A 10,226-nucleotide genomic window follows, 5' to 3' on the forward strand; every position below is an offset into this window, starting at 1 on the left:
GCCAGCAAAGAGGCTTTGTCCACGGGTTTCTCAACAGCGGCACTACTGACGTTTGGGGCTGGATAATATCTTGGTGTGTGTGTGTTGGGGGGGGGTGCTGTCGTGTACTTTGTTCTGGCCGCCACTCACTAGATGCTGGTAGCACGTCTCCATGTCTTTCTCTTTCTCTCTTTCTCTCACACGCGCGCGCGCGCACCCAGATCGTGACAGTCAACAATGTCTCCAGATCTTGCCAAACGTCCCCTAGGGGAGAAAATAGCTCACTGATTGAAAACCACTGGGTTGGGGGAAGGCCGACTGGCCTCGGGGTGCAGAGAGTAGAACCACCCTCCCGGTTCTGCTCTCCGGTTCCTGTGAGCCCACAGAACACCCAAGCTGCGGAGCTCCGGAAGGTGGGGCTTATGCAGATGAGCGGCAGGTTTTGGCTGGGAGGCGGGCGTCTTTATGCAGATGAGGGGGCGGTGTCTGCATGTTGATAAGCTGGGCCCGCAGCCGACGCGGCTGGGAGTCTATCGGGTCCCGCTGCGGTTCGGGCTGAGGTGGCATCTCTCTTCCGCCCCCCCCCCCCCGTCCCTAAGTTCCTACCCTCCGAGAATAGCCCTCGACCTTTACCCTCGTCCATTTCCCCCTCTCCTCCCTGTGCCAGTACCCCCGAATCCTAATCGCTCCACTCGTGGCGCCCCCCCGCGTTTCTCCTCTCCGCCGCAAACCCCGCGACCTCCAGCAGCCCGCCCCCGCGAGCCGGATCCTGCCTGGCTGCTCCCGCCGCAACCTCCTCAGCCTTCCCGCTCTTCTAGGGCTCGCGCCACTACACCCCCGGGTGTCTCCCCTCGGGCTTACCGGTTCCCTCCTCCTCCCGCCCCCTCGGAGCCCCCTCCCTCGCCTTGGCCAGCCGGCATGCAGGTGTCTATCGCATGTACCGAGCAGAACCTTCGCAGCCGGAGCAGTGAGGACCGTCTGTGTGGACCCCGGCCGGGCCCCGGGGGCGGTAATGGCGGGCCGGTCGGCGGGGGGCATGGGAATCCTACGGGGGGAGGAGGGTCGGGCCCCAAGGCCCGGGCCGCAGTGGTCCCCCGACCCCCAGCGTCCGCTGGGGTCCTCCGAGAGAGCACCGGCCGAGGCACTGGCATGAAATACAGGTATGGGGGTGGCCGGGCAGCCCGCCACATCTGCTCCCCTTTCCTGACCCCTGAGGCTTCCTGGGATGCTTCCAGAACCCCCTCAAACTTCGCTAAGAAGATCCCGGCTCACTCCATCTCCTCTTCCCATCATTGGCACTCCCTTACTTGGGCCCTCTCTTGCTCTCCGTCCATACCCCCGACTAGTAGAAAATCAAGTTTACCAAGGTTGACCAGGCCTGTCAGACCCAGGGGATACTCCTAAGCTTCCCTCCTTACCCTCAGGAAGCCGAGGGATGCACGGATCTCCAGGCTGCACACCCCCACCCCCACCCCCCGGGATGAAGTGTCCTTGGGTCGTGTCCTGGGAAGATGGGGGAAGGAAACGGCTTCTCACTGTGGCCTGCTCAGTGTGCCTGACCCAGATACTGCCCCCACATGCCCCAAGGTCTCCTGCAACCTTCTTGGTGGGGAGGGAAGTGGGGCCCTTGGAAGGATGGACCACATCTCTCAAGCCCCTGCCGAAGGACAGGGGCCATGTGGGTAAGATGGACGGAAATGTAACCGACTTTATCTCAGAGAACCGCTGGGCTCTCAGGACTACCAGTAGGGGGGAGGGGAGGGGCTCCTGCTTGAGAGTGAGCAGAGGTCACTGATCTGACCTGGCTTTGTCACTTGAGGAATTTGATCCCCTCCATGTGGTGGCCCTGATTGGGAAGCTGAGCGGATGGCCTGGGTGGGGGGTCCTTGGGAGGAGCGTCTCTCTGGTTTGAAGACAGACTTCACAAGCCAACAGGAGCAGAGGGAGTAGAGAGGGGAAGAGGGGGAACTGGTCTTACCTCTCATACTCTCCACCCAGGTGTCCTACCTGCTTTTGTTGGAGGCCTCCCTGCCTAGCCTATCCAAGGATCCTTGCCTGCCTGAGTGCCTGAACTTGACTTGGTTTACCCCTTCCACCCCAGTGTCTGCCCTTTAGCACAGCACTCTCTGATGATCTGTTTTCACAAACTCATCACAATTAGCCAGTCGCATTCCTCCCAGCCAACCCCCACCCTCGACTCTACACATCCCAGAGATGACTCAAATAAACACAAGACCCACCAGCAGAAACGCTAAGCAGGCAGCGCATCTTCAATGTGATAGGGGGGAACAGAGGCACTGGACAGTGGCTCCAGAGGAACAGTCATTATTTGTTCACTTATGCTATGGCCATAGCACTGCCCAATTCAGTGGGCCCACTGAGTCTAGCTTCTTTGGACTGAGACACCCTGAGGGCATCTCAGTCTGGAAGGAGAGGAACTGGAGGCTGATGATCTATGTTCCTAATGGAGGCTCTACCCCTTCCTTCTGCCTCTGTGTCCTGCAGGAACCTAGGAAAGTCTGGTCTTCGGGTATCCTGCCTTGGCCTAGGTGAGTTAGAAAGAAGAGGAATTAAGGGAAGGGGCGTTCTTTCATGGCTTGCCCCCACAGGTCTCACCTGCCTGGCTTCTCTCTTGCAGGTACCTGGGTCACATTTGGTTCTCAGATCTCAGACGAGGTATAAGTGATGGGACCTAGAAGCAGGGTGAGGGGGTATGAGAGAACCAAAAAGGGGGGAAATGGACTTGCATAGGGGTTTGGACAACAAGCACGGGGAACGGTGGACCTGAGGTTGGAGGATGGGGAAAGGGGAGTGAATGTGTAAACGAAGGTTGAGGTCTGATGGGCTAGAATGCCGTAAGGAAGGTAACTGAGAGGCTGGTTGCTGGTCTTCAACTTTTTCTCTCACCATCCTAGACAGCAGAGGATGTGCTGACAGTAGCCTATGAGCATGGCGTAAACCTGTTTGACACCACCGAAGTGTATGCAGCGGGAAAGTAAGGACTGGGGTGAAAGACTAAGTTACACTTGGAAGGCTGAGAGAATATCAGGGCTTTTTGGTTTCCCCCCTAAAGAACCCTGGGAATTCTGCATCACTAAGTTCCAACCTTTCAGCCAATGGGGCCCCAAAGCATTATGGGAACTGTAGTCCCAACATCTGTCTCTCTCCAGCTTTGAGGGCAATGGGGCATACTGTGCAGTCAAAATGAAATAAAACAAACAACTATTTCCTGGACGTCATTTATGTGCAACTATGTGAGGATGACAAAGATAAATTTCAAACATACTATACCACAGCACACATGGCTTCACGCTGCAAATAGTAAAAACCTAGGATGACTACTCTGCCTCTTCTTCTGGCAAACTCTTCTGCTTATCTTTAAGACTTGTCCCAGATGTCAGCTCTTCCAAGAAGCCTTTGCCCAGCTCCCCAAAGTTGGTCACTATCCGCATCAGCTCCCAAAGCACTTTACACTACCCTCTGACACAGAGTTCATCAATTACTCGTTTACAAGGCCATATTCACTGCTCACCTGGGAGGCTCCTCCCTCCACAGAACTTGTCTTGCTCTTTCCCACGTCACCTAAGTACCTATGCAGAGCCTGTCACAGAGCAGGTATCTGATTGAAGGATGACATCAATATGCCCTCAAAAAGCTCACAGTCTAAGTGGTTAAACAAACAAACCAAAAGACAAGGAGATACGAAAGATTAAATAACAGTAACACTTCAGTAAGAGCCCACTATAACTTAAGACTTGTCACACATTAACTCATGATTAAGTGTCAAAAAATTGTGTAGCCAATAAGAGCTATGGAAGCTGACAAGGACTGACCATAGACTACAGCAATCAGAGAACATTTTCCATAGAATGAGGCAGAATCCAAGCTAAATTTTGGAGGACCAAGCTAAATTTTGGAGGATGGGTGGAACTTTGCAAAGACTAAAAGAAGGGGGAGGGCAATACAAATGGTTGGAACCAGACGAGGCAGTGCTCCCTGGCTCCACTATAGTTGGTCCCTCTTCTCTCATCCTATTCTATCCCTTCAGCACCCAGAACAGAGCTTGGTACACAGTGATGCACAGCTGACATTTGTTGAATGAATGAGTGAAAATGATACGACTAGAACCCTAGATTGGGAGCCCCTCTTACTTAGTCTAGGATGGGGCTGACAGCCCAATGGGCTCCTCGTTTATGCTCCATTTTACAGGAGAGGAAATTAGTTGAAGGGAAAGGTGGGGAGGAAGGAAAGAAACTGATCCACTTTGGAGGGGTCAGTGCTTCTACACTGTCTTCCTTCCAGGGCTGAAAGAACCCTAGGCAACATCCTCAAGAGCAAAGGTTGGAGGTAAGACATGTTGGGTGGGTGGGGAGGGCCGGGAGGTTGCTGGGGACATGATCATCCAAAAATCCTTTTCTTGCCCGTTCTACCATTTCTCTTTCTTCCAGGAGATCAAGCTATGTCATCACCACCAAGATTTTTGGGGGAGGACAGTAAGTGGCTGCCTCACTATAATTGGGGAGATCTGCAGAGACTGTGTGAAGGTGCATGGGATGGGGGTGGGGACAGCAGTCCCTGCACCTGCTACCCCAGGTCTGCATCCTGCCTGTGAGGACCCCTGAAATACCAGTTCCTCATGATTCCAGGCCAGCCCTGGTCCCTTATCTTTGACACACCTCATCTCTGACTTACCTTTTCCTACAGGGCAGAAACTGAGCGAGGCTTGAGCCGCAAACACATCATTGAGGGTAAGAGTTAGGGGCTGGGAACTGGAGGTGGCTGGGTATGGAAGCCAGAGGAGTTGGGAACATTCTCTGAAGCTCTGAGTCTGAGGCTTTGAATAGGGAAGCCGGGATTTAGGTGGCCATGGCAAAAGGATAAGGTCTAAATTCTTAGGAAACTGAAGCTGAAGAGCTTACCTTCCTCGCCCCATGCTTTTACCCCAGGCTTGCGAGGATCCCTGGAACGCCTCCAGCTGGGATATGTGGACATCATCTTCGCCAATCGCTCAGACCCCAACAGTCCCATGGAGGGTAAAAGCAGCACCCCAACCCTGACAGCCCTTCAAAACTGAGCACTTCTAAAACCCTCAGCAGAAGCCAGCCCCTGCTCAGGAGGCCTCCCAAGCTCCACAGCAGAGGCTCAGACCCCAGGACTTGGACGGGGAGGGAGGTGAAAAGCAGATACCAACCCCTCCGACTCCACAGGGATGAGTGGGGCCTTGGTGGGGCAGGCAGAGGTCTGCACATCTGGAACCCAGGATGCCAGGGGTCTGACAGTGAGGCTCTCCCTCTCCTATGTGCCTAGAGATTGTGCGAGCCATGACCTATGTCATCAACCAGGGCCTGGCCCTATACTGGGGGACATCCCGATGGGGGGCTGCAGAAATCATGGTGAGTGTGCCACCCACCTCGCCGTCCTACAACTTGTTCCCACTTTTCACATGGCCACTCCAAACCCCACTCTACTGGAGGGGGGGGAGTGGAAGAAAATGGAAGGAGTGCTCTGACCCCCATCTTTTCCCCACCCCAACTCAGGAGGCCTACTCCATGGCCAGACAGTTCAACCTGATTCCTCCAGTGTGTGAACAAGCTGAGCACCATCTGTTTCAGAGAGAGAAGGTGGAGATGCAGCTGCCAGAGCTCTACCACAAGATTGGTTCGAAGTCCCCTCATCCCTACCTTTCCCTCGGCCTCACCATCACCTAGATCCCTTTCCCACATCCAATCCTCTTCCTCTTAGGTGTTGGCTCAGTCACCTGGTCCCCTCTTGCCTGTGGCCTCATCACTAGCAAGTATGATGGGCGAGTCCCAGATACCTGCAGGGTCAACATCAAGGTGAGATCTGGGGGCTCAGGACGGCAGGAGTGGACTATCTGAGGAGTCGTCTTTTGCTGATTCTCCTTGGCCTCCAGGGCTACCAGTGGCACAAAGACAAAGTGCAGAGTGAGGATGGCAAGAAGCAACAAGCCAAAGTCATGGACCTTCTCCCCATCGCTCACCAGCTGGGCTGCACCGTGGCGCAGCTTGCTATTGGTGAGACACTGCCAGCCCTGGACCCTGCAGAGGCCTTGTCTCCTCCTGAGATGCTACCAAACCGCAGACTGGTTTGTCTCTGGGGAGGACCCTCTTCCTCGGAGACACCTCTGAAGTCTGCGTGCTCACTCTTTCCGACCAGTTCTTTTTTATTTCCTTCTCTGGCCCAGCGTGGTGTCTCCGCAGTGAGGGTGTCAGCTCGGTCTTGCTGGGGGTGTCCAGTGCAGAGCAGCTGATTGAACACCTGGGCGCCCTGCAGGTGAGGGGGGAAGGGTGTGGGGGGCAGTGGGGGGGGTGTCAGAGCCAGAGCCCATCTCTGTCCCCTGTCCCAGCACTCAAGCAAGGCCTTGCTGTCCAGCCCAGAATGGGCCTGTGAGGTCACCCACTACAATGTCCTCGCTTGGCAAATGAGAGGTCCCAGGGTGAGACGGTGAGGCAGGGGCACAGCTGCGACTCTTTCCCTGCCACCTGGCTTCGCTGTGCGGCTCCCCGGGTTTTCCAACCTCATTCCCTTGTTCAGCAACCCTGCACCTCTCCACCACCCCATTCAATTGCAGGTGCTGAGTCAGCTGACCCCGCAGACGGTGATGGAGATAGAAGGGCTCCTGGGCCACAAACCTCATCTCAAGAAATAGTCCGTCGGGGGCGCAGGGACCCGCTCCCAGGACCGCTTCCCGCCCCCGCCTCCCTCCCGCTCCGGATCCCTCCACGCAGCGGCCGGAGCCAGGGAGGCCCCGCCCACTAACGAGTTCCGGTCACAGTAGCGAAAGCATGAACAAAGCCATATCCTCCCGCAGTGGGGCTTGAGAGGGAAAGTAGTCCGCCGCCCCCTATTGCGTCCTCCTAGGTCTCCCTGCTAATCCTGGGCATGAGCTACTGGGCTGTCCCCTCTCTGCCACTTGGCCTCGCTCCCTTCTCTCTTCCCCTAATCGCCGAGGCCCAGGGGGAAAAAAGGCAGATACAAGACCCATGCAGAGTACCTCAGAAGTGGCCCTTGAAATGTCATCAAGGGGTAACAACCTAATATGAAGTGAGTTTTGATGTCATCTGGGACAAAGGAGATGGGGCTCTTACATTCGTTACAAAGGAAGCCAGGCTGGTCCTGGCAGGAAGTAAATGATAATCTTTGGGAAACTAGGACCCTGCCTCAGCCAGGAGGTGGAGGAGGGCTTAAAACCACAAAAAGTGTTGAGACTTTGTTCTTGTCAGAGAGGGGTAGGGTGGGGAGGGCAGTGACAAAGCACTGATGAGGGAAAATTGACGGCCGATGTATAGCCTGTCCTGGCACAAGTGGCCAGGGAAGCCCTTGGAAAGTACGGTTGGGCCGCACTTTGCAGGAAAAGGTGACAGCCTTTAGGTCAGGGCAGAGAAATGGGGCTGACATAAAAAGGTCTGGGGATAAACTTTTGAGCCTTGAGCAGGACTCCTACCCGGGAGTGGAGGACTGTAGTCTTCCTCCTGGCAATAATCTTAAAGCAATAATGATGGCCCCTCTTGTGTAAGACTTCCCAGGGAACTGTAAATAAAATCTCAGCTTGATCATCACTTACCGCGTCTGAAATTGCTGGGGGCTGAGAGGTTAGGATCTCAGTCTCACGTATCTGGGCCTCTAGCACCCTGCCGTTAGAAAGGTCCAGCACTACCTGTCCACTGCTCCTTTACCTCAGTGACCCAGGCATCATGCTCCTAGTCACTGCTCTCATCAAGGACCCAGGCACCTGATCCTCCAGGCCACAGCTTTCTTCCTTAGAACCCACAGGCCGGGCTTCATAGCTTTGTTGCTCCTCCCTCTGATGCTCACTCTTACCCTTGTTTTGTTTTTTTGTGTTTTTTTTTGCGGTACGCGGGCCTCCCACTGTTGTGGCACGAACCTGCATCCCCTGAATCGGCAGGCGGGCTCTCAACCACTGCGCCACCAGGGAAGCCCCCTTGTTTTGTTTTGTAAGTTATATTAGCCATTCGTCTTGTTTCCCTCTTGCCTGATACCCACACATACGCCAATGAACTATCTAGGTGGTTTTCCTGTGGCTGAGGGGGAGGGGCTGTTCTGAGGTTGAGGCTTTGGGATTTGGGGAAGGAGAGGTAAAATGAAAACCGGTCTATGGTTGAAATGATACAGAGACAGGGAAAAGAAATAGTATAAAGAAAAAAAAGAAAACAAGTCAAAGATCAGGTGTGAGAGTGGTGGAAAAGCAGAAGCAAATGGGATTATGTCAGAGCCTTACCCTTATTCTTCCCCAAAGAACTCTGATTTCCCTGGGACACAAAGTGGGTGGAAAGTTATAACCTTTAAAGATCACAAGGCAGGGTAGGATTAGCTCTGCCTCCCTTAAAATATAACCTCACCGGGCTTCCCTGGTGGCGCAGTGGTGGAGAGTCTGCCTGCCGATGCAGGGGATGCAGGTTCATGCCCCGGTCCAGGAAGATCCCACATGCCGTGGACCGGCTAGGCTCGTGAGCCATGGCCGCTGAGCCTGCGTGTCCAGAGCCTGTGCTCTGCAACAGGAGAGGCCACAACAGTGAGAGGCCCGCGTACTGCAAAAAAAAAAAAAAAAAAAAAAAAAATATATATATATATATATATATTTATATATATATATATAAAACCTCACCATCTCCCTTCTTCCCATCCTCACCCTTCCTTGATCCCGAAGCTGGGAGAGTAGAATAAAACCAATTTTCAAAAGAGAGAAGTCAGCAGCATGCCATTTACTGGATTAGCAGCCAACCGCATCAACTAATGAATACTTACATCCACTCCTATCATCTCCCACTCATTTTGGAAGACTGTGGAGGAAACAAAGAGGTAAAAATGTGTGACTATTGTTAGTTATTCTGTAACAAACATACAAGAATTTATAAATTCAAAATAGTACTCTCCTTAAACAGTTACCTTGGAGGGCTGTGCACTTATTTTAATGATGCCTACCCCATGGCTCAAAACATTGAAAAAAGTCCTCTTAGAATTACCTTCAGAGGCAGTTAGAAACCCCTTGTAAGGAATCTTCCTTTATTGTCACACCTCGTTTACGATATATACATATATGTGTATATATATATATACATATATATATATATAATTTATTATTATTATTATTTTTGGCCGTGCTGCATGGCTTGCAGGATTTTAGTTCCCCCGGCAGGGAAAGAGTCCTAACCACTGGACAGCCAGGGAATTCCCTCGTTTACCATATTTATCACTCACCTCGTTCATTAATTTAACAAGTATTTATCTATTGAGTCCTACTATGGTACAGCACAGGGACACAGTGGTGAACAAAACCAGACTCAGAACAACCATTGTGAAGTTTACAGATGGGAAAGGCAAAGAAGTAACAAGTAACCCCCAAACACACACAAACTTTGGTTGTCCAAAGTCCAGAGGAAAGCACGTGGTGTTACCAGAGTCTACAGTGGGTATTTCACACAGTGAGGCTGCGTGGAGAGCTGAAGGTTGAGTGGGTGTTACTAAGGTGAAAGCAACAGGGTTTAAAAAAAAGAAAAGAAATGGGTGTTGGAAACGTTGGGTGCCAAGAAGTTAAAGTAAACACAACATAGGCTGGGTCACAGGATACTAACAACAGCTAATATATGGTGTGTTTACTGTGTGCCAAGTATCATTCTAAGCACCTTAGAATCAGTATATAAGCTGATTCAATCCTATTATCATCCACACGTTATAGATGAGGAAACCAAGTCCCAGAGAAGTTAAGTAACCTGCTCAAAGTGTCACCACTGGTAAGCGGGCTCTAGAGTCCGTGCTATGAACCTCCACAACAGAATCTGGACCGCAGGTCCAGGAGAGGAGGGTGAGGCTGCGGCTGGGGGATGGGTGTGGCACCGTGAGGGAATGTGGGCTGTGAGTACTGTGTCCTGTTTACCTGTAGCAGAAGTCACACCCCTGAGTCAGAGCTCAGGCTGGGCTGCGTTGCTGGAGCCATCATGGTGTGTGGGTGTCCAGGCCTGGCTACTCAGGAAGGATAGGATTCCCAGCATTCCTAAGGCCACGGTCCTGGAATCTAGGGCCCTCCTTAGGCTGAGATTTCACCTGGGAGTTGAGCAGTTTGAGAATAAAATTTGGGAAGCCACCCTTACAAGAACACAGGGAGGTCGTATATAACAAGGAAAATTGAGGGCAGCATCTGCTCAAACGCCCAGGAGCCCGCTGAAGATTGGGCAGAATGGGCGGTGTCACTGGCTTACGAAGTACGT

General features: G+C 52.7%; 1 protein-coding gene across 5 annotated transcripts; it reads left to right on the plus strand.

The window, feature by feature from the left end:
* Window positions 1-44: 44 nt before the first annotated feature.
* Window positions 45-8,175, plus strand: KCNAB3 (potassium voltage-gated channel subfamily A regulatory beta subunit 3). Of its 5 annotated transcripts, none has more exons than XM_033848679.2 (14): window positions 45-1,139; window positions 2,485-2,528; window positions 2,618-2,655; window positions 2,895-2,974; window positions 4,282-4,326; window positions 4,428-4,472; window positions 4,684-4,727; window positions 4,926-5,012; window positions 5,263-5,372; window positions 5,517-5,637; window positions 5,722-5,816; window positions 5,894-6,014; window positions 6,185-6,273; window positions 6,572-8,175. In XM_033848679.2, the coding sequence occupies exons 1-14, from the start codon at window positions 445-447 to the stop codon at window positions 6,647-6,649; spliced, it is 1,692 nt and encodes a 563-aa protein (XP_033704570.1). In that variant the 5' UTR covers window positions 45-444; the 3' UTR covers window positions 6,650-8,175. The 5 variants fall into 5 exon arrangements, with proteins under 5 accessions (XP_033704570.1, XP_033704569.1, XP_033704567.1 ...); XM_033848678.2 differs by having other exon boundaries at window positions 5,287-5,372; XM_033848676.2 differs by having other exon boundaries at window positions 5,287-5,637.
* Window positions 8,176-10,226: the final 2,051 nt, after the last annotated feature.

The sequence above is a fragment of the Tursiops truncatus genome, chromosome 20, assembly GCF_011762595.2.
Source record: "Tursiops truncatus isolate mTurTru1 chromosome 20, mTurTru1.mat.Y, whole genome shotgun sequence".
Taxonomy (NCBI): domain Eukaryota; kingdom Metazoa; phylum Chordata; class Mammalia; order Artiodactyla; family Delphinidae; genus Tursiops; species Tursiops truncatus.

Excerpts from the sequence above, each read along its gene's own strand:
- KCNAB3 (XM_033848675.2), top strand. The coding sequence starts at position 445 with ATGCAGATGAGGGGGCGGTGTCTGCATGTTGATAAGCTGGGCCCGCAG. Across the intron at positions 2,656-2,894 it reads GTTCTCAGATCTCAGACGAG|ACAGCAGAGGATGTGCTGAC; the intron begins GTATAAGTGATG and ends TCACCATCCTAG. Across the intron at positions 4,473-4,683 it reads AAGATTTTTGGGGGAGGACA|GGCAGAAACTGAGCGAGGCT; the intron begins GTAAGTGGCTGC and ends CTTTTCCTACAG.